The sequence below is a fragment of the Myxocyprinus asiaticus genome, chromosome 3 (genome assembly GCF_019703515.2).
Source record: "Myxocyprinus asiaticus isolate MX2 ecotype Aquarium Trade chromosome 3, UBuf_Myxa_2, whole genome shotgun sequence".
In the NCBI taxonomy this organism is placed as follows: Eukaryota; Metazoa; Chordata; class Actinopteri; order Cypriniformes; family Catostomidae; genus Myxocyprinus; species Myxocyprinus asiaticus.
In genome coordinates, this window is record NC_059346.1 from 54387210 (window position 1) to 54411554 (window position 24345).

Sequence of the window (24345 nt, forward strand, 5' to 3'; positions counted from 1 at the left end):
TGGTGCAAACTTACCTACATCTGTACGATCGTTCACATGTATGCATTTTCCAAGACCATGTCGTGCATGTTTTATAAATGTTTTAATTAGTCTACAAAAGGAATCAAATCTACTTAAATACTATTAAGTGCCCATTCACTCTGTTGTTTGATATGCTGCTTCACTCATGTGCCACCTGCAGATGAAAGCCATTCACACATTCACATTAGAGATATGTTGATAGTCATCGTCCTTTTTGTCTGTATTCTGCTCATTTATATCTCTGTCACTCTGTAGTATCAAAGTCATCATAAAATACAGAGTGTAACCGGTGCACATTGTGACCTTGCATACCTTGTTAGCACATTTTAGCACTATGGATGCAGAATGTAAACATGACAAATTACACATAGGGCTCTATTTTCATGAGTGTGCTAACGCAGCGCAACGACAGCACGCTATGTCTTATCCTATTTTCGTGAGAGCGCTAATTCTAAGCACAATTTTAATACCAGCGCAAAGCGCAAGTGGGCGTGGGTGGGAGTGTTTGCGCACAAAATGTGGGTGTATTGTATGTTAATGAAGTGCCGCAAAACGCAATTTGCTATTTTCCTGAGAAATAGGTCGTGCAAAAGGGGCCGGTGGAAGAAGTTGGACAGAGTAAAATGTTCGGATTTGGTATGATTTTTTTGACCACTTCTTTATTTTTATGATATTTTCGTTTCGTTTGAAGCATTATTTGAATTTAGAAAATGTTTTGGTTTCATTTTTTTGTCTTTCAATAAATACATTTTTCAAAATCGACAGGTATAAGAAGAAGTGCATTCCAATAAAATCACTGTTAATACTAGCCATGATTTGTGTGTCAGTAGATAAAAATTATTAATAATACTTACATTCTCTATAATTTAATGGAGCGTAAATCAGAATCACATTTTCCATGCGTATAAAAGGAGCAAATCACTGTCATAGAAATATGCCAAACATTCAACAAGGACACAGTTAATGCACAAAAGAACACAAGTCCATTTTTCTATTCTGATAATTCTTTACATACAGTCCACTTACACTATCAACTTCTTATGAATGTGCTGTCTTTGTTTATATCGCTGGTGCCTGACAGGGAATGGACTATATAATAGGACACAGACAGTGCCGGAGAAGAACACCAGAAGTGCACTTGACCCAGCCCATTAGCACTTTGTGCACACTATTTCCCCAAACCTACTAGCGCCTAGACTTAGAGCATGACTGCATGAAAATACCAAAACTTCCTGGCCATGCCCATTGACTTTGTGTCTATGACTTATGGCATAGTGCTGCGCTTATTGCTAGTGCTCCTAAAATAGGGCCTATAATCTACTGCATATACAGTTTATTACTTTAAATCAGCTTCTTTTACTGATCTTGTGTGAATTCTACTCATAGAATGAGGAATGAAGTCATTGATAACACATTGTAATGGCCCATTAGTTAAGGTTTTACATGTAGTCTTGTGTGTCCTCATGTTTAAAGGCTCCTCTAAACGTCTGAATGTTCGCAAACAGTACATTGTCGCTCAGCTGTTTCAAACTTCTTTTTGGCTCTGAGTGAAGAACGAAGAAGCACTTTGCCGTGAGTATACTAAGGCTGCCATTCTGCCAAACATCTTATTTCGTGTTTCATGGAAAGTCACAAAGGTCCAACATGAGTAAATGATTTTGAATTTTGAACATTTTAATTTTGGGGGTACCATCCCTTTAAATAATCCTTTGGTGTGACAAATTGATTTATTTTTTTAAAGGTACAAATATTCCATGTAGTCTCTCAATTAATGAACTGAATGCATAATCACTATTAAAGGATTAAGAAAATGTTAATGTTAAAATATCTTCAGATTCAGTAAAGCACGTAACACTGCAGGGCAAATCTGTGATACATCATGCTAACTTCCCAAATGTCTTTTTTTTTCATTCAAATTGAGATTGTGTGTAATTACTGGGAAATGCAAATAATTATGACCATTCAGCCTTTCATTTGTTGCATTACAAATCATAAACACTCTGTAACTATTTGCAATTCAGAAATGAAATAATAAAAAGATCTTTTATGAAGAAATACAAGCTGTTTAATTGTGAGAAGTAGTTACCTTTACGGTGCAGTCTTTGGAGCAGGATGAGAAGCGATGTCCGCGATGAGAGAAGGCCAGATGCAGCACCTGATCATGATGCTCCTTCAGTGTCTGAACCTCAATGCAGGGGATGCAGTCGTATAGCCGCTTGAACTCCCTGTACCACGACACAGCCGCTGCACACATGCAGGCAATGCGTCAGTACAAGTGCATACAACATGTCCATGAACTTTTGTTTTATTCAACATCAACATTTCAGGTTAGAATTATACATACTTGTCTATGGGTAGGTGAATATTTAAGAAAACAAATAAACTGAAATAACCTGAATTTTGAATAGCAAATTGGTAAGATTTCTCAATACCTGGATGGCGGGGCACAGATCGCGGGATGCGGTAATAGTTGTAGAAGAGCTCCTTCCAGAGGAACTCGTCCCGTGACACAGCAGACCACTGTTGGCAGGTGAGTCCAGCGCTCAGCACCGCCTTATGAGGGAGATGCAGGAAGATTTCCAGCACCAGGCTGTCCGGCAAGCCAGGGCCACTTGCCATCCTGACATCCTGAGAGAACAGAACATTAACAATGTCTATCATCAGTCAAAACATGTCAGCATAACATTCTTATGTGATAAGCAGAGGACAGAATGAATGAAGAATTCCTTGATGGTAAAGCGTTCTTTCATTAAAACCCTGTTCACACTGCCAGCGACACAACCCCACTCATTTTCAATGAAAGCACAGCGAATTCATGCAACACAAGCTGTCGCGGCCGTTGGCGACAGGGATCGCTGTGGAGAGGGACAAGACAAATTGAGAAAATTTCAACTTTATGCAAATGACGAGCGACATTACGAGCGACTACCAATGAGAGTGAAGACAGCGGAGCTAACGTCATCTGTCACCTGGCAGACTGGAGACGAGTGCAGGCAAGACGGAGGAGACGTTTCAGCATCGTGAGGGATTTTTACTTGTCTGTAACCACATGCAAGGACATAATAAAACAATGATGCATGGAAAAGCATGTCAGAAACTGTCTGCATTCCAAGTGAGTTTGATTAATTCATTCATGATAGACTGATCGTCTTGTTAATGATTTAATGCACTGAACACTGCTACACATTATATAAAACACTCTACACTGCAGAATGTACATTTTTAGAAACAAGATAACTGATTCCTTGTCAAATTGTAATGATATCTTAATTTTACCGGTATTAGGTCCCATCCGTGATCATATTTTCAAAAGCTATGGCCAGACGTGCAGTCCTCCAATAACGTTACAGCAACAAACAGTAGGAACACCAACTAACAACACAGATCGCAGAGTCTAGCGACACCAAGCCACAAAGTCGCTGGCGGTGTGAACAGGGCTTTAGCCAGAGAAAAAGCCTGGTGGTGTAGTGCGTCTCATGAAAACAGACATTGTTGGAGATAAAAAGAACTGTTTCAATGCTCTGAACCTGCCAAACTTGCTTTTGCAGATTCCTTGACACAGAGGAAGTCTCTCGTCTAGTGTGAACTTCTAGTCTAGTCCACTCGCAGCTTCACTGCTGGTATGATTGGTGCAAAGCTATTCTCCAGGAATAGCCATGACATTCTCTACCTGTCCATACGTTCCACTTCAACTGGATAAGAAAAAGCTACAAGTGTGGCTCAGCCCTCTCATTTTCTCTCTTTCTAATTTAAGATCTGACAGCTGTGAATTATGATGCAGTCAGTAACACTCGTCTCTCCTTCTCCGCCCAGATGCTTATTTTTAGAGTTCATCACATACAGTGGCAAGAAAAAGAGTTTACTATACGGAAAACATTAAACGGGTATGGTGTCCATGGCAGGACACCACGATGGAAGCTGCTGCTTTCCAACAAAAACATTGCTGCGTGCCTGAAGTTTACCAAAGACCACCTTGACACTCCACAACACTACTGGAAAAAAGTTTGGTGGACTGATGAAACTAAGTTTGAACTGTTTGGGAAGAACACACAGCACTACGTATGGTGTAAAAAGGGCACCGCAAACCATCATGAAAATATCATCCCAACGGTGAAGTACGGTGGAGGGAGCATCATGATTTGGGGCTGCTTTGCTGCTTCGGGGCCTGGACCTCTTGCCATCATCGAGGGAAAAAATTAATTCCCAAGTTTATCAAGATATCCTATAGGATAATGTCAGGGTCACTGTGTGCCAGCTGAAGCTCAGTAGAAGTTGGGTGATGCAGCAGGACAATGACCCTAAACACTGAAGTAAATCCACTTCAGAACGTCTTCAGAAAAAGAAAATCCACCTTTTCGAGTGGACCAGTCAAAGCCCAGACCTTTACCCAATAGAGATGCTGTGGAATGACCTCAAGAGAGCCGTTTACACCAGACACCCTAAGAATATGGCTGAGCTGAAACAGTTCTTTAATGAAGAATGGTCCAAAATTCCTTCTGAATGTTGTGCAGGTCTAATCCGCAGCTACAGGAAATGCTTCACTGAGGTTATTGCTGCCAACAGAGGATCAACCAGTTATTAAATCCAAGGGTTCATTTACTTTTTCCACAGCACTGTGAAAGTTTAGTGGGATGTGTTCAATAAAGACATGAAAGATTATAATTGTTTGTGTGTTCTTAGCATAAGCACATTGTGTTTGTCTATGCTTGTGACTCTGATGAAGATGAGATCACATTTTATGACCTATTAATACAGAAAACCAGCTAAAGCCCAAAGTATACTTCGGTCAGATATACAGGACGCGCGATGTAAATCTCGTCATCAGCAGAGTGCTCTAGCAATGAATGCGTGCAGCACGATTTTTCTAACTGTGTGTCTTTAAATGCGCAGACTGCGCGTGCGCCTGGAATTATTTGCACGAATTAGTGGCTCCACAAGGTGGCAACACTCACATTTGAGCTGTTGCTGTCACGAAGAAAAGTTAGAAGACATAATCGCCGGTAAATAACAGGAGATGAAGGTAAAAACAACAACAGTAGATATGCACATCAAGAACAACAACCATTTAAGTATTAATTAGTGTAAAAATAAATTTCAGGCTCAACTTGTGCAGTTGTTGGCTGTCATAACTCTCGGCATGTTTTTTTGACGATTTTTATAAATGTAATACCTTAAACATTACATTACCTGCTAAGAATGTACGTTGATGCTAGTGAAAACACTGGAGACCGGAAATTTAAAACAGCCGAATTGTGGAACACTTTCGCATTCAGGAAAATGATTGATACTTTGACAGGCTAGGAAGGCCAATTTAAGCCTATAAATCCATACGGTTTTGCTTTTTTAATTTTTTTATTCATCTAATTTTTTAACAGAATTCACACAATAGGTGGTCTAATTTAAAATGTTGTATAAGTAAGCATCAAAACAACAAAGCAGAAAAGGGTTGAAAATGAAAGATGCACCAATATAAACATTTTGGATGATTACTAAAGCTGATAATTATTTTATGTTATGATCGATAACTGATATGATGGCCCACATAAATCTACACAGTTTTTCTCATTAATTAAATTTAAAAAAAATATATAAAATAAACGGCATTCATTCACATTAAAACACATAGAATTTAGTAAAATCAGGCACCAAAAACATTAACAAAGATTGATTATGAAAGATAAAAACAGATCTATTAAAAACTCTATTAGCCTATAGAAATAAACTATTTATTTTACACTCTGATACAACACAGATAATAATCATACGTTATGGCAAAAATTAAGAACGTTTTTTTTTTTTTTTTTTTTTACTTTTCACATTTTAACAGAATTAAAATTAACACTATAATATATAAAACATCAGGCTTCAAAACAACATACCATCAGTGTTGGGTGTAATGCATTACTAAGTAATTAATTACTGTAATTAAATTACATTTTCATTAAAAAAAGTAAGGGATTACTAAATTTTTCAGTAATTTAATTACAGTTACTTCAGATATAATTGTGTTAAATACTTTATAGACTATAGAACAATTCTATATAAAACAATAGAGAATTTAAAATCGAAATGTAATGTTTTATATGTTTACATGTTTTCTAATTTAACACAGCCCCCTTAATTTCTTTGGCCAGTTCATGAATAATTTATTTGATTTTATATAATTTATTTGAAAGAAATAAATGAACAGTTTCATGTCTATCTGGTTGAGGTTGATAAGGGTTTTAGAAAGTAATTAGTAATAAGTAATGCAATTACTTTTCAGACAGAGTAATTATACAGTAATCTAATTACACTGTAGAAGATGTAATTAGTAGTTGGTAATTAATAACTTTTTTTTTTTTTTTTTTTTTTTTTTTAAGAGTACACTGGCGGCCAAAAGTTTGGAATAATGTACAGATTTTGCTCTTATAGAAAGAAATGTGAACTTTTATTCACCAAAGTGGCATTCAGCGGATCACAATGTATAGTCAGGACATTAATAATGTGAAAAATTACTATTACAATTTGAAAAGAATGTTCAGAACTTCTTAAACTACTTTAAAGAGTTCTCATCAAAAAATCCTCCATGTGCAGCAATCAAAGCTTTGCAGATCCTTGGCATTCTAGCTGTCAGTTTGTCCAGATACTCAGGTGACATTTCACCCCACACTTCCTGTAGCACTTGCCATAGATGTGGCTGTCTTGTCTGGCACTTCTCAAGCACCTTACAGTCTAGCTAATCCCACAAAAGCTCAATGGGGTTAAGATCCATAACACTCTTTTCCAATTATCTGTTGTCCAATCTCTGTGTTTCTTTGCCCACTCTAAACTTTTCTTTTTGTTTTTCTGTTTCAAAAGTGGCTTTTTCTTTGCAATTCTTCCCATAAGGCCTGCACCCCTGAGTCTTCTCTTTACTGTTGTACATGAAACTGGTGTTGAGCGGGTAGAATTCAATGAAGCTGTCAGCTGAGGACATGTGAGGTGTCTATTTCTCAAACTAGAGACTCTGATGTTCTTATCCTCTTGTTTAGTTGTACATCTGGTCTTCCACATCTCTTTCTGTCCTTGTTAGAGCCAGTTGTCCTTTGTCTTTGAAGACTGTAGTGTACACCTTTCTAGATTTGATCAAAAATGACTTTTTTCAAATAGTGATGGTGCTGTTTTTTACATCAGTGATGTCCTGACTATACTTTGTGATCAGTTGAATGCCACTTTGGTGAATTAAAATACCAATTTCCTTCCGAAACAGCTAAATCTGTACATTATTCCAAACTTTTGGCCGCCAGTGTAACTTACTCAACACTGCATAACAGTACGAGACTGATTAGATGAAACAACAATGCATTAACTGTTATTTTTCAAAGGACGCACCCATATATATATATATATATATATATATATATATATATATATATATATACACATTTTGGTGGTTATATTTGGCAGCTGTTTTCATGTCATGGCTGACATTATAAATCTATACTGTTCTCTGTTTAACTTCATTCAAGCTCAAGTGTAGAACTGCACATGCTACAGGCGTTATAAACATTATGATTTACAGCAGACAAAATGATAACAGTTCGCTTTCTTTTGAAAAAATGACATTACTGCGGCATATAATAAGTATGTACTGTCTGAACTGACGAAAGTAACCCTGTTATAACACTCATATATCGCTGTTAAGAGTGTTATTCTCTTTAGCAGCTAATAACACAAGCTAAGCTCATTACCAGCGCTCGTCATACACCGAACAAGCTGTTTGACACTATATAACACGCTGATCTTTAATTATATTATACATTACCTGCCAAACGCCGCAACGTGTGGAATAAATACTACGTTTAAAGCCACGGAAAAGATTTCATCCTCAATTTGTTGCAGCTCCGTTAAATCGATTAGCACAATTTCTAGTCTCCAATAATCGATCACCGATGTAAATAATACATGCTGGATGATTTCACGTCAAACTAGTCGATCACAGACAGTGTGGATGGCAGCTGTGTCGTTGGACGTGTCAGGCTGATGAATTTACCTCTTTGGAAGAAATAAAGGAAATAAAAAAAATCAACTATGTTACTTTGATTAATCATGAGAGGTAAGATGAAGCCTGATATTAAGCTCTCTAACATTCCAAATGTTTCTTTAATTTATTAGCTATTAAAAACAGAATAATTACTCTGTTTAATGCTCAAATTGTGTATGCAATTTGAATAAAAGTGTAGGTATAATGGTCAGTATAAGCAAGTATTGTATTTTAATTTAAATATATTTAACTTAATGGGCCAGCTGGGTCTGTGTAGAAGAAAGCTGACACTGGCCATATCATTTTACATGGTGCAGCAAAGAAAATAATCCTGGTCAAAAATCCTAAAGGAATTTTTATTCCTATCGGAATGCATGTCATAATTTGATCAATCCTGAATAATCCTAATGATATCATAAAGGTATTGAATAAGATCCTACTGCATATGCTGAAATTCCTACAGGATTGTTTGTGGATTGAATCCACAGGATTCATATAGAGGATGAGTTCTGTTGAACGTTGTGCAATCTTTATGAGAACTCTACATGTATTGCATTATAAATGTCATTTGAAATGTTATTTATGTCCTCTTAGGGCTTTCTTATCTGTCTGAGAGGCTGGCTTCATGTCTCACGTCTTCAAAAAGAGTCACAAACACGGGGTGACAAGGAAACAGTAAGTAATACATGGAAATATTCCTTTTTTTGTGTGTGTGTGTGTGTGTGGAACTTTTTCGTAAAAATTCATAGTGTTTTTCCGCATTTTCTTCTCCTACAGGACAGCAAGTATGGTCAGTCTCTGGGGCACCTCCACTGAGCAACCCCTCTTAACAAGCTAATAAAACATCCATTAAAGGGGTAGTTCACCCAGAAATTCTCTCATTATAACCCTCAAGCCATCCCAGATGTGTATGACTTTCTTTCTTCTGCAGAACCCACATTATGATTTTTAGAAGAATATTTCAGCTCTGTAGGTCCATACAATGCAAGTGAATGGTGACCTAAACTTCGAAGGTCCAAAAATCACATAAAGGCAGCATAAAAGTAATCCATATGACTCCAGTGGTTTAATCCATATCTTCTGAAGCGATATGATAGGTGTGGGTGAGAAAGTCTATTTTACTATAAATCTCCACTTTCACTTTCTTCTTCTTTTGTTTTTGGCGATTCACATTCTTCATGCATATCACCACCTACTGGCCAGGGAGAAGAATTTATAGTCAAAAATGACTTTAATATTGATCTGTTTCTCACCCATCTATCGTATCACTTGGATTTAATCATATTGATTACTTTTATGCTGCCTTTATGTGCTTTTTGGAGCTTCAGATATTTGGTCACCATTCACTTGCATTGTAAGAACTTACAGAGCTGAAATATTCTTCTAAAAATCTTCATTTGTGTTCAGCAGAGGAAAGAAAGTCATACACATCTGGGATGGCATGAGGGTGAGTAAATGATGAGAGAATTTTCATTTTTGGCTGAAATATCCCTTTAAGATGTGAATGTCGTGGTGGACAACCTCTTTTCCTACACAGACAGTAATGAAGAACTGCCTGTAAACTCTGTGAAGAGGATGGGCAGTTCTGATAACCTGTTCAGTTCATGAAGAAAACATAATAAACAAATATTGTTCATACCTGGGTTTAACTTTATTTTCATCTTTCTGGTTATGTAATGATAGACATTTTGTAGATAAACTACAGCAAACACTGTAAAGCTTAAAACAGAGATACAAAGAGGACATTCAATATTAGTATAATTATAACAAAATTAATTTGAGAACTAAACAGCTGTAATTATAAACATGAGGTCCACTTTCAGTGCTATTACAATCTTAGAGATTCATATTAAAAGAAAACAGATCCATGGTTACAGAAATTATGAAATAATTGCCTATAATAATAATAATAATAATAATAATAATAAACCATTTAACATTTGAATGATAAAAAATAAACTGCTGAAGAATGCCATCATTTGAGAACTACAAAATCAAGCTTTTTGAACTTGATACATAAATCAGATAAAAAATATGAGTTGACAAATTATGATTTGTGTAGAAATATCTGCTTGTCAGTTTTATTTCAAGTCCTCAGGTTCAGGAAAATCTGCATCAGAAGAATGCTTTAATCCAAGTTCATTTAGATTACTCTGTTAACCATGTGAGTAATTGTGGAGTGTAGTAGGTAATAATGATGTCAGCTCCTGAAAGAAAGAACGTATGATGGAAATGACTTAAAGAACATTCAACAGGTGTATATCAAGCAATCCTTTGATGCATTAGGGTTAGGGTAAGTAAAAACGGCAATAGTGCTGCACACACCAAAAAATAAAAACATAAATAAATAAAAATAATAAACTGCTGCCATTCATCTTCCAAGGATCTGACACTTTCCCACGAACAGGGCTTGAAACTTGAGCCAAGTCAAACTAAATATTATATGTGGTTTTATTTTGTATTTATTTTATATGAGGTTTGACATTTTTGCAACAGTTTCTAAAAAACAGTTTAAAAAACCCTAATGTGTGTAATTAGTTATTTCCTAGCATTAAATAAAAATAAATAAAATGTATAAAGTTAAATATAAAATGTAAAAACAAAAATATAATAAATGTATTTTATCATGTAAAAAAAAAAAAAAAAAAAAAACTAGTTTTGGGACCAAATGTTGCTTTGTAGTTATTTAAAAATTACATTTACCATAAAATAGAGAAAACACACACACACACACATATTGGGGCTGTCGATTACATTTTTGAATCAAATTAATTACATGGTATGCCGATTAATTAATTGAATTAATCACAATTAATCGCGTACATAAATATTTGCTGAGAAAGCCCCTCAAATAACAATAATTCAATATATATTGATTAAATAATTTTAACTAGTTATATTTAAATAATTATAAAAATATATATATATTATAAAAAAATAAATTATACAGATAATTAAAATGCATTACATTATTTAGGCACACAAGTTAAGCATTAAAAAAGACAATTCAAAAAGTGGCTTTAGACTCCAATATATTGTTTATTTCCATATTATTGAACATCTATCATTGGCCTACATTTCACAGCAATCCATTTTGCAATTGAATTCATCAATCAGTTCGAGATTTATTATAAGGGCTTGTTTAAGGCCATGTCAATGTACACCTGCGTCAAACGGGTGCTTATGGAGCATCTCGTCATAAACATACAGTTTTTAGGTTGCTGTGTCAAGTTAAACGAAGTTTGAAACTTAGAAAAACTCGTCTTGAGATCCCTGCCTTTGGATTTGCGCTCCATGAAGCTGTGTTTGTACGCAAGAACATGTTCTCATCTTGTGCTGTCTGCTTTCGGTGAGTGTGCTTTGTTCTCTGTCTGTAAAAGCTACGCGTTGAGTTTCGCTTACTGCCCCCTGGAGAATACAGGTGGCACTTCAAGCTTGAATTGCTCAGATGGAAGGAATATTCCTTATTATGGTCTGGGGACATGATTAATTGCGTACAAAATGTTAACGCATTATTTTTTATTAATCGCACTGAATTAAAGTGTTAAATCATGTTAAAACTTGAATGGTTGAGTTTGACAAATGCAGACAGTCAGCACTACAACTGGATCAAATTAGATTATTAACTAGTCTTAATGTTGTGCTGTAGACAGGGTCCAAATGATGTTACTTTTGGTCTTTTTTATTTATTTATTATTATTATTATTGCATTACATTACAAGACAGGGAAAATTTCAACATCGTAAGACAACTACCAAGATCACCACAAATATGATAACAGAGCCAAAAAATAAATAAAAATTGAGCAAGGACAAGGAGCAAAATTCAGGATGGGATGGGGAAATGTATAAAGACACTAAATAAGACTGCACTAAAATAATAAATACTTCAACACAGAAGAACATAAAGCTTCAGTCTTTCTATTTTGTTCCATGTTTAATAGGGGGAAAATAATGCGTTAACAGGTTTGGGATATGAGCTACAGCTAAATACTGCGTGTATGTTTGTTAGTTAAAATAACTTAATTCAATTGATGTTTTCTACAATTAATTGGATATCAATTCAACAGTAAACAAAATTCTATGATTTTAATTGTTGGATATCCTCACCATTTTAAGAGGTTGAGGTGCAGATGCAGCAATGCTATGTTAATTTCATGTTATTTAATAGTTTATCTAACATATCTAATAGTTCTCTGTCTAAAGTATGTGCATAGGTCACTACAGTGCAAGATATACAATTATGGAGAAACTGGGCTCAACAGATACACATTATTTATCTTCTGTCTTCCCCTCCTCACCTGCTCGGCGGAAGGCAGTCATTGCCTCCATTACTGAAGTGCGCAGGTCAAACGCTCCGGCTGCAGCTCCATGCCACAACATGGCAAACTCACCTGACACATTGTACACTGCCAGCGGATGAGTGGGGTGCTGATGAGAGAAAGAGAAACATAAGCTGTGGAGACTTCCATGACTTTGACTTGGTTAATAAATCTCACGAGTACAAGGTTGTATAAAAATTCTTTAATTAATACACGTATGTCATACACTCACTACTCATTACCTACCTTATTCTTGACCTCCCTCACAATATCAAGGTATGGTAATCCAGGTTTCACCATCAGCATGTCAGCACCCTCTTTCACATCCCGCTCCTACCAGCATTAAATAAACAAATTATTTATATCGAGTGCCCCACAGATTAGACAACACCTTCAGATCTCCACAAAACACTTAAAACAATAAAAGCTAGCATGTTTAACAGTGATTGTCTCTTACACAGGCCCGCAGTGCTAGCCCTCTGGCACCAGGGGGCAGCTGATAGCATCGTCTGTCTCCAAAAGCAGGTTTAGACAGTGCAGCCTCCCTTCAAATGAAAAATAATGGAATCTCATATTTATAGCACACATAAAAATGGTGAGAGAAACAAAAGTTTCTCTGCTTCCGGACAGCTACAAAAAGTGCTTTTGAGAAGGAACTAATCACTAGATTTGCCAAAGTTTTCCAAGTTATTTTAAGATAAGTTCTCCTTCAAAAACTGTTCTGTCTGAGGCACTTAGCAGAAAGAAAACTAGATTTCCACGATCAGAACTGTATATTCCACTTTGTTTTCTGTTGTGTGAAATAATCAGAACTTATTACGTTTATATGGCAGTGATGGGTACAATCTGATTGCAAAGTAGCTAGTTACTGTAATCTAATTACCTTTTACTCAAAAAGTAGTGTAGCACATTTTAAATTCTTGTAATCAGATTACAGTTACTGACTTTCAATTACGTTAATTACTTTTAGGTGCATTACTTGGATTACACATATAACTACAATGATATTACTTATGTTGAATGCATTCAAACCATAAATTATGTTCATGTTTGTTTGTTTGCGTTTCTGTGACAGCTGAAGGGCGTGTGTCCCCTAGCAAGTCATTGTAAGGGAGAAATGAGTAATGCTGTAGTGTATGACTTGTGCGACAATCAACAAGGTGGAAATATAGACATCATTTTTAATTCGCTTAGCAGAAAAACAAACTATTTGAAAAGTAGGGATGACCCGATATGAACATTTTTAGCTGATACCGAAGCCAATTTTAACAAAAAACTACAGACGATACGATGTTTTGTCATCAGATCACTGTTTTACTAGGAATGTATAAAAAAATGAATAAAGAGGTACAAAAGTTTTTTAACATTAAATACAGGTGCATCTCAATAAATTAGAATGTCGTGGAAAAGTTCATTTATTTCAGTAATTCAACTCAAATTGTGAAACTCATGTATTAAATAAATTCAATGCACACAGACTGAAGTAGTTTAAGTCTTTGGTTCTTTTAATTGTGATGATTTTGGCTCACATTTAACAAAAACCACCAATTCACTATCTCAAAAAATTAGAATACATCATAAGACCAATAAAAAAAACATTTTTAGTGAATTGTTGGCCTTCTGGAAAGTATGTTCATTTACTGTATATGTACTCAATACTTGGTAGGGGCTCCTTTTGCTTTAATTACTGCCTCAATTCGGCGTGGCATGGAGGTGATCAGTTTGTGGCACTGCTGAGGTGGTATGGAAGCCCAGGTTTCTTTGACAGTGGCCTTCAGCTCATCTGCATTTTTTGGTCTCTTGTTTCTCATTTTCCTCTTGACAATACCCCATAGATTCTCTATGGGATTCAGGTCTGGTGAGTTTGCTGGCCAGTCAAGCACACCAACACCATGGTCATTTAACCAACTTTTGGTGCTTTTGGCAGTGTGGGCAGGTGCCAAATCCTGCTGGAAAATGAAATCAGCATCTTTAAAAAGCTGGTCAGCAGAAGGAAGCATGAAGTGCTCCAAAATTTCTTGGTAAACGGGTGCAGTGACTTTGGTTTTCAAAAAACACAATGGACCAACACCAGCAGATGACATTGCACCCCAAATCATCACAGACTGTGGAAACTTAACACTGGACTTCAAGCAACTTGGGCTATGAGCTTCTCCACCCTTCCTCCAGACTCTAGGACCTTGGTTTCCAAATGAAATACAAAACTTGCTCTCATTTGAAAAGAGGACTTTGGACCACTGGGCAACAGTCCAGTTCTTCTTCTCCTTAGCCCAGGTAAGACGCCTCTGACGTTGTCTGTGGTTCAGGAGTGGCTTAACAAGAGGAATACGACAACTGTAGCCAAATTCCTTGACATGTCTGTGTGTGTTTGATGCCTTGACCCCAGCCTCAGTCCATTCCTTGTGAGGTTCACCCAAATTCTTGAATCGATTTTGCTTGACAATCATAAGGCTGCGGTTCTCTCGGTTGGTTGTGCATCTTTTTCTTCCACACTTTTTCCTTCCACTCAACTTTCTGTTAACATGCTTGGATACAGCACTCTGTGAACAGCCAGCTTCTTTGGCAATGAATGTTTGTGGCTCACCCTCCTTGTGAAGGATGTCAATGATTTTCTTCTGGACAACTGTCAGATCAGCAGTCTTCCCCATGATTGTGTAGCCTAGTGAACCAAACTGAGAGACCATTTTGAAGGCTCAGGAAACCTTTGCAGGTGTTTTGAGTTGATTAGCTGATTGGCATGTCACCATATTCTAATTTTTTGAGATAGTGAATTGGTGGGTTTTTGTTAAATGTGAGCCAAAATCATCACAATTAAAAGAACCAAAGACTTAAACTACTTCAGTCTGTGTGCACTGAATTTATTTAATACACGAGTTTCACAATTTGAGTTAAATTACTGAAATAAATGAACTTTTCCACAACATTCTAATTTATTGAGATGCACCTGTAATTTCCAATATATATAATTTTCGATATCTCTGAAGTCAAGTTCTGCTGGTTTCAAAGTGTTTTGGATGGTTTCCTTCATCATGTAGCCTATAGGTAAGTGCCGATTTCACAACTGTCACGTCTTTTAATTTAGTCAATAATTGGCCGATAAATATCGGCAGCCAATATATCAGTGCATCCCTAGTGAAACGTTTTTTAGAAAGTAACTGAACAAGTAATCAGTAATGTGATTACTTTTTCAATTAAGTAATTGGCAAAGCAATCTCGTTACAATTTGAGAGAAGTAATTAGTTATATGTAGTGGATTACTTTTTTGAGTAACTTCCCCAACACTGTGCTCAATGATACACAACGTTTGACGGCTCCAGTTTCACTCTGTTTAAGCTGACGAGCCAAACAACCTGAGGTATGTAAGTTTCACATGTTTATGTACCATCTAATGGTTATTTCTGAAAAAAAAAAGAAAAAAAAAAGAAAGTGGTTTCAATGTTTATATTGCTCTATTTAAAATGGTGGCGGACTTGCGTGCAAAGTGACTCCTATGTTGGGATAAATGACAGCTTATTTTAATAAAGTAACAGTGACAGTAATGATTATATTGTTTCTGATATTTTAAAATTAGCATTTGCTGAATATAAGCAACTTATGCTTGGTTAAACTTTTGAATATAATTTTATTGAAAACCCCCATTTGAAATCCATGTATCAAATATGACACAAAAAAATTTAATTGCTGTGCTTCAGGAGGATAATGACCTTTAAAGCCTAATGTATCAAATATGATACATAAAATGTTTGTTTTTTTACAATTTCTTTATATAGATTGTCTAATGGTACTAAAACAGTTTAATGTCAAATTCTTTCATATGTCAGGCTTTACAGGGTTAAGAGCTTCCGCTAATTTCTTTACTGTTTTTTTAATACCACAATTCATGGAGAGTTTTATTAGCATCTATTATTGGGATGAATTTAATTTCAGATTTACCTGTGCCTAAACATCCTGTAAAAACAATCTATGTTTGGTCGGTTTACATGTCAGTCTGACAGTCTCTGTCTGTAGAACTGGGCTAGGCCAAAAGAAGCTGCACCAGACTTTTTGCCAATATAGGCAAAATACAGCCTTTGTGAGACTAAAAAGAATTGTACACTACCTGAATGGCCCATAGTAGCAGGAGGCAAATTTAGCACTGTAGCTCAGTACTGACACCTAAGAAGAAAGAGACTGAGTCAGTATCTACTACATTCTCTGTATACTTTACTGTCTGCACCCAGAAGTGAGAATTCTCTTGACCTTATTGCCAAGATCATTGGATATGAGTGCTTGTTTAATTGCTGCAATACGTCCATCCATCATATCTGAAGGGGCGATGATGTGACAGCCTGGGGAGAAAAAGTCATCAAGTGTGATACAGCTAAATACTGCAGAGCTGCTTTTCAAAAAGGGACAATTACTTGATTCGTAACTGAAAAGAAATTAGGGTGTAAGAAAATTAAACCTATGTTTAGGTCTTTTATTTTCATGACAATTACGCACATTACAATTCTCATGTTGGGGATGAAATACGACTCAGAAATGTTTTGGCAGGTTTCACCTGTATTTAATTTACAGACTAACCTGCTTGAGCATAGGCCAGAGCTACTTCAGCCAACCTCATACAGCTTGCAGCATTATCCAGGGTGCCATCTTCACGCAGGATTCCTGTCACGGAGAAAATCACAAATCACATAGTGCAGCAGTATTACTTTAACCTCTTAAACCCGGGGCAGTCCGGTACCAGGCCCTCTAGGGGGCGCTGATCACAAAAAAAAAAATAACAATAAAATATTATATATATATGTATATATATATATATATACACAATGAATTTAGCTGATCTGACCAATTCTAAAATACTGCTTTTAATTTTGCTGATAAATTAGAATTGTTCCCTTAACAGAATTCGCAAATTTGCGATCGCAACAATCATATTTAGAACCAGTAAAAAGATAAAAAAAAAAGATCACACAGTCATGTGTTATATATCTCTGGAAAGGTCTTGATTAGTAAAAAATCGTGAGGAAATTTGTTTCATTCAGAGACCAAACTACAGTGAGTATTAGCGTGTGAAATGGACATGTATGATAAACAGAGAAAACAGAATTTATCACATTTTGGTTTATAAAAAAACATCTACAAAAAAAAAAAACATCCAAACATCCAAAAACATCCATTACTCAAGAGTGCCATCATGACAGCTATGGTGGCTATCGCTAATGGCGTCTCTATAGCAACAGTTTCTCTGGGATCGATTCACTGAAACCCGATCCTTTGTGCCATAGATGTGTAAGATCGATCTCATTGAATCTCTATAGTGTTAGATTCCATATTTGGAGCGCACATACACAGACAATAAACTAGAGGGCTCTCAATGCACATTTTTTGGAGTGATGGAATAAGAGGCCCGTGAGAGTTGAATCTTATTGTTAGGCACATTGTTGAAAGGAATAGTTCACCCAAAATTGAAAATTCTCTCATTATTCACTTACCCTGATACCATCCCAGATGTGTATGACTGTCTTTCTTCAGCAGAACACAAATGAAGACTTTTAGTAGATCGATCTCTGTCAGATCCTTATAATGGATATACATGGGTGTCAGCACTTTGACGGTCCAAAAGTCACATTTAGGCAGCATAAAAGTAATCCACACGACTCCAGTTGATCAATGAATGTCTTATGAAGCGCATCGATAGGTTTATGAAAGAAACAAGTCGATAATTAAAACGTTTTTAACTTTAAATCGGCGCTTCCATCCAGGGCTCTGATACAGTTTGTAATGGCCGAACTCTCGCGTGACGTTTGTTCTTCTGTTGTTAATAAGCGCAGCTTACGAATTCGCGCGTGAACTCGCCGATGCGCTTGCGTCACGCGACAGCTACGTGATGCATCAGCTGCTGGCATGAAGCACTTTTAAAAGTTAATAACGTTTTAACTATCGATTTATTTTTTACAAAAACGTATCGATTCGCTTCAGAAGTCATTCATTGATCGACTGAAGTTGTGTTGATTACTTTTATGCAGCGTAAATGTGACTTTTGGACAGTCAAAGTGCTGGCACCCATGTACATCCATTATAAGGACCTGACAGAGCTCTTCATTTGTTTCAAAGGAGCACAATATGACGAGATTATATAAATATATATATAATGCTTTGCTTTTCTTTATTATTGTAAGATTTAATAAAAATATTTAATTACAAAAAAACATGACAGCCACCATTAGTGGGACCACCACTGATTATCTTATGTAAGTGTACATCACTTTAAATGTATTTCCTTTGCGCCCTTTTGTTATCCTTCCACCCCGATGAGATCTGTGTACACCACTTCTAAGTATGTTGATTGTGCAAGCAGATACAATAAAACTAACCACAGTGGCCATGAGAGGTATAAGGGCAAAGGCAAACATCACAGGCCAGCATTAGGTCAGGAAATGAACTCCTCAATTTCTTCACAGCCAGCACTGCAGGAGTGTAGTCTGTGTCCGCCCCAGAGCCTCTCTCATCCTGGGACGGGAAAAGAAATCAATATTTAATCAACCTCAAAGGAGTCTGAAAATCTGAGACCACTAATGAAAATCCTTGCATTTCACTTTTTTCTAATTGCATACAGTTTTTTTGATTACAAATAATACTATCAGCATAATAAATTGAGGAAAAAGATCAAATGAAACATTTATTTTAATTTCGTATTATTTGGTATGTCACCCTTTTTCTTTAAGGACAGCATGCACTCATTTAACAATGTTCCGAAGAGCATCTTGTGTGTTTCAATGGAAGCAAATAAATCTGATCTTTTGTACAAAGGGTGTTAACATAGTCAATGTCACAAAATTAGCTTTTCTGATTAGTGACCTAGAAAAAGTGTCAAATCTTAAATATTTCCCCTCTGTTTTACATAACTTTTATTTGTTTATCATTTTTGAAAATCCTAAAACTTTAGCTCCAACTTTAAATGACACGAAATAGATTTTCAATGTGGTCTCAGACTTCTAGACTTGTCTTAAACTATAAAGCGCAGTCACGGTCAGACTGAAACCATTGTACTTCCCACCTTTTCGACTTTTGCCGGAACTCCAAAAATCAGCACACACTTCAAGCCTTTTTCTACTAGGGGACGAAGCACACCTTCTAGCTTATTAACACCATATCTGAAATCATCAGAATAATTATCATGTCCTTACATGTCTAACAATACATTAGCAATTATAGTTTACACTTAATGACACACAAGGCTATGTACAAAATAGCATACTACCATGCTACTCTAACTATTTTAGCAATATGTATACTGTGCACAGCATGCTAACTTTTTGTAAGCATGGAACATAGCCCAAGTTAAAGGACAAAACCGAAAGTTTGACAAGTAACCAGACCTCACTCGGACTACTAATGCAACATTATTCTGCCTCAAGGGGACTGAAACACTCTGTGACAGAACGAACCCTTGGCTTATCTTTGTGCTTTGTGTTTTACCTCCAGCTCCACCCTGCTTTATCTTATCTCGAACGTCCACCCTCACCCTGACATTCAATGCAAACTTTGTCTCTATATATTGAACATTTACACATCTTACACATTTTAAAACTATTGCTTTTTTGGTCATAGTTTTCCCTATTTTCTTAAGCAAAGCATTCATCAAACTCAAGCATTCAACTTGATCACCAAAGTTATTGTAGAAAAAAGATCAAACTAATATTTTTCTTACATTTATGGGAAACATAATTTAATCAATAACTAAAAATGATTTTTTTTTTTTTTTTTGCCAAACTAGCCAGCCCCCAATTAAGTGATAGCTTAATTTAGGCTAAATCTGCATCCTTGTTACCTATTCTGGCATTTTTGATTTTCTTTTATTAGAACCTGCAGTCACATTTGTATGTTTATTTAATTTTTATTTGTATTTACTAGGGGTGCACCGATGTATCAGCTGCCGATATTAATCTGCCAATTATTGACCAAATAAAAACCATCGGTATATCGGTTATTAGCATGAAAAACGAAAGTATGAAAAACCGATTGTTTTATTTATAATTAATTAATAACACACTTTGTAAAAACTCACAAGAATTCAAATGCACAATCCAGATAATAATAATGACCACATTTTTCATATCGATCATCATGTTATCACATTTAGTTATTTTTTTGTATCTTTTTTATCTACTTATTGTTATCATTGTGTCGCTCTTTACAATTTTGGCCTGTGTTCAACATATGGAAATTATTGTTAGAACAGTAAAAAGGCTTTTGTACTTCTTTGTACATTTTAAAAAGATAATTCCTTAATAAAACATTGATCTGATGGCAAAATAAGGTAAGTGTCAAAATATCTGTATCATTATCGGCCTATAATTTTTGGTTAAAATCAATATCGGGATTGGCCAAAAATCAGTGCATTCCTAGTATATAACGTTTAATACTAGAAAATAACAAATTAGGTTTCAATTGGGCATGCCCCAAATCTTAGTAACCGAGTGGAAAAAAATTGTGGATCACATATAAAATAAATATAAAGTATTTAGTTAGACATTTTGAGGACACCTCCTTTTAGGTTTACTTTTTTTTTTTTTCTCTCAGTTTTAAGAGTTTTTTTTTTTTTTTTTTACCCTACTCATGGAAACTAAGTGGCAGTTTATTTTATTTTTTTAAAGGTTTTATCAAAATGGTCTAGGCTTATCTTACTTTAAAACTCCATTAGTAATCCACTGGATTCCTTCATTCATTTCAATGGTGCATTATCATGGAAGTTGTAGAACTCAGATATTGTGTATACTTCATGGACACAAAACAGGAAGTAATACTGTAAACCACATTTGTAAAACTTCCGTTATGTAAATAGTAAATGCGTTCAATACAGTAAAGGATGATACCTCGCTTGACCAGGTAGACTTGAAATCGGTTCCACCGCATCAGGACTGTCACTGTTAAAAATAGTAAAAGAGAAATTAAAAACTCCACACACAAGTCACTACACTTTCATATTGTCTAACTTTTGTGCTTTAATTTTACAAATGGGAAAGTGTCTCATTTAGCTCTACATGGTGCTAGCGATGCATAGGTTATGGGTTTGATTCCCAGGGAACACATGCTAATAAAAAAAATCTATATTTGAATTCACTATAAGTCACTTTGGATTTACATTTATAGTGCATGAATGTAAATAAATGGATAGAGAATACAACTAAGCAAGCATATTAGCATACAAGCATAAACTTGATCCATTAACCTATGCACCTATCCTCAAACATACTGTAGATAGAAGACATTACGTAATGAAGATGGGATATATGAGGTTATCTGGTCTGAGGTCTGAAGCACAGGTCTGCCAGTATCTGAGAGTAGGGTGGAAGTATCCGCTGTGAAGAATAGAGTCTGCTGGCTGTGACATCTTCCTGTACATTAAAATGGAAGACAGAAACTTGCAGACGCATTCTACATTCCCATATAAACCAAATACAGAATCACATATCATAGTTACGTACTGCAATAAAGCAAAAATCCTATTCTTAAAGGGATAGTTCACCTAAAAAATAAAATTTCCTCATCATTTACTCACCCTCATGCCATCCCAGATGTGTATGACTTTCTTTCTTCTGCAGAACACAAATGAAGGTTTTATTAGAATATTTCAGCTCTGTAGGTCCTTACAACACAAATAAATGGTGAACAAAATTTGTGAGCTCCAAAAAGCATATAAAGGCAGCATTAAAGTAATCCATAATACTCCAGTGGTTTAATCCATCGTATCCGAGCAATAAGATCAATATGCAAGTCCTTTAAGTTGAATGGATTACTTTTATGCTGTATTTATGTGCTTTTAGGTGCTTCAAAGTTCTGTCACCATTCACTTGCATTGTATGGACCTACAGAGCTGAGATATTCTTCTAAAAATCTTAATTTGTGTTCTGCAGAAGAAAGAAAGTCATACACATCTGGGATGGCATTCTGAGATGATATTCTTCTCACCACAATTGTACAGAGTGGGTATCTGAGTTACTGTAGACTTTGTCAGTTCAAACCAGTCTGACCATTCTCTGTTGATCGGTCTCATCAACAAGGTGTTTCCGTCCACAGAACTGCCCCTCACTGGATCTTTTTTGTTTTTGGCACCATTCGGAGTAAATTCTAGAGACTGTTGTGAGTGAAAATCCCAGGAGATCAGCAGTTACAGCAATACTCAAACCAGCCCATCTGGCACCAACAATCATCCATGTGTTTATCTAATCAGCCAGTAGTGTGGCAGGAGCTTCAGTTAATGTTCCCATCAACCATCAGAATGGGGACAAAATGTGATCTCAGTGATTTGGAGCGTGGCATGATTGTTGGTGCCAGATGGGTTGCTCAGAATGTTATTCTGAGATGCGGGTTGGCACTGTTTTGGCGGCACGAGGGGGACCTACACAATATTAGGCATGTGGTATAATGTTGTGGCTGATTGGTGTGTAAATATGTGTGTGTGTGTGTGATAAATATGAATATAGTTGAAAATTATTAATTATTTTTCATATTAAACTATTGAATGTAAGGACTTATTAAGAAAAGTCTGGAGCGGTTGAGAGCAAGTGGCTGATTAGTTCATTCTTTCCACTCAATTTATGAAAATAAACCTTCTGAATGAATGAGCAGCCACATTCCTGTCATACAACAGAAGCATGCATGCAGAAATACTCTCCTTGCAGACAAGACCCATATATTCACCTGCTGAACTGTTTGAAACATTCATTAACGGTCATTAACCTATTTGAATCAATGACTTGTCTTTTTTGTCTTTTGCATACAAAACAGATGTAGGACTTACTACATTAATTCATAATCTATATGCACTAACAAAAAACGTACTAACCATGTTTGTTTGTTTTTTTTGTTTTTTTTTGGAAATGTACCATGGTAAATATCACTGTACTGTACTTTCAGTACCATGTAATATTTATTATCATAGTGTATATATCAAATAACTTGATATATCATGTTAATCATGTTAATTTAACAAGCATATTAAGTTAAATAATTATTAATTTCTCCATTAATGATGGTGTAAATAAGACAATAATTAGGTACTTATACATGGAGGTTTAATAATTTGATTGAAAACTAGTGGAAAAAAGGCAAAACTACAATTCTTACATTACACACCAGGTCTAACAACTAGTTTACATCTAAGTGGCTGACAGGTACACATCTCTGAACTACTAGTTAAGCTTAGCAAACTATGATCAAACTGCACAATGTACATTTAAGCCACAATGTTATTGAAACTTTGCAAATGCCTCATACTGCAGTCCTTATATAATTGATAGACACCAAGTGAAACCACAAAACCGACAAATACTTACTTCGTCTTTTGTGACAGCGGTTATGAAGATGTAACTGAACTGAAGTATTGCTGCTTGGATCTCTTGATCGGTATATGCACTGTTCAGACTGCTCATTGGGTGGCAAAAGCTGTCGGATAATAACAATTGCCTATGTGAGACAAACTTGTTTTCCTCCAGCAGGCGCTTGCCGAAACTCCATTAAGCCGCATTCAAATCTCAGGACATTTATGGTCTTAATAAAGACATTTGTGCTCTTATAAATGTAATATTTAAAACTCAATCATTTAAAGGAGTCATGTATATACGATACAAATAACTATACGCCCCTGTAATCTCTATAAAATTATTTTTTAAATCCTCATCAAGTAAACATGAACGATTGTGATTAGTCCATCTTCAGCAGCGCAGAGAAAAGTAACACGTACCACGTGACAAAGTCAGTCATGTGATTCTTTAACAGCGGTCTTGGCAAATATTTTACGCCATAATAATGCTACTTAGAAACATTAATATCCATCAAATAACACAGTGAAGATTCAAAATGAAAAAATTATTATTTAGTTCTCGCGATATTTCTCGTGTTTCCTGATTGGAGTTCTCGCGATATTTCTATTGTCTCCCAATGGAGTTCTCGCGATATTTCTCTTGTCTCCCTATGGAGTTCTCGCGATATTTCTCTTGTCTCCTGATTGGAG

The 24345-nt window shown here is 35.8% G+C and overlaps 2 protein-coding genes and 1 long non-coding RNA gene across 3 annotated transcripts in view; 1 reads left to right on the forward strand and 2 right to left on the reverse strand.

Moving 5' to 3' along the window:
• Window positions 1–7954, reverse strand: part of LOC127428695 (F-box/WD repeat-containing protein 5-like) — a 23052-nt gene extending 15098 nt beyond the window's left edge. Inside the window, exons 1-3 of the mRNA XM_051677234.1 lie at window positions 7808–7954; window positions 2454–2649; window positions 2108–2265 (exon numbers count right to left, since the gene is read on the reverse strand). Of these exons, the coding sequence (XP_051533194.1) occupies window positions 2108–2265; window positions 2454–2640 (345 nt within the window). The 5' untranslated portion in view covers window positions 2641–2649; window positions 7808–7954. The remainder of the gene's footprint in view (window positions 1–2107; window positions 2266–2453; window positions 2650–7807) is intronic.
• A 7-nt stretch (window positions 7955–7961) lies between these two features.
• On the forward strand, window positions 7962–9499 carry LOC127428819 (uncharacterized). The gene is made up of 3 exons (XR_007895192.1): window positions 7962–8098; window positions 8621–8701; window positions 8804–9499. It is a non-coding gene; the product is annotated as an uncharacterized LOC127428819 (long non-coding RNA).
• Window positions 9500–9653: 154 nt separating this feature from the next.
• LOC127428782 (delta-aminolevulinic acid dehydratase-like) lies at window positions 9654–24189 on the reverse strand. The gene is made up of 12 exons (XM_051677380.1): window positions 23669–24189; window positions 21605–21727; window positions 21206–21256; window positions 19387–19483; window positions 18704–18839; window positions 16911–16994; window positions 16587–16675; window positions 16447–16502; window positions 12805–12892; window positions 12594–12680; window positions 12327–12456; window positions 9654–10233 (listed from the first exon to the last, which is right to left on the reverse strand). Exons 2-12 carry the CDS (start codon window positions 21721–21723, stop codon window positions 10175–10177), a joined length of 996 nt encoding a protein of 331 aa, XP_051533340.1. The 5' UTR covers window positions 21724–21727; window positions 23669–24189; the 3' UTR covers window positions 9654–10174.
• Window positions 24190–24345: the final 156 nt, after the last annotated feature.

Coding starts and splice junctions, on each gene's coding strand:
- LOC127428782 (XM_051677380.1), bottom strand. CDS start 21,723: ATGTCACAGCCAGCAGACTCTATTCTTCACAGCGGATACTTCCACCCT. Junction 18,840..19,386: donor TTCCGGCAAAAGTCGAAAAG/GTGGGAAGTACA, acceptor TTCCCGTCCCAG/GATGAGAGAGGCTCTGGGGC. Junction 12,893..16,446: donor TGCTACTATGGGCCATTCAG/GTAGTGTACAAT, acceptor TTTCATTTGAAG/GGAGGCTGCACTGTCTAAAC.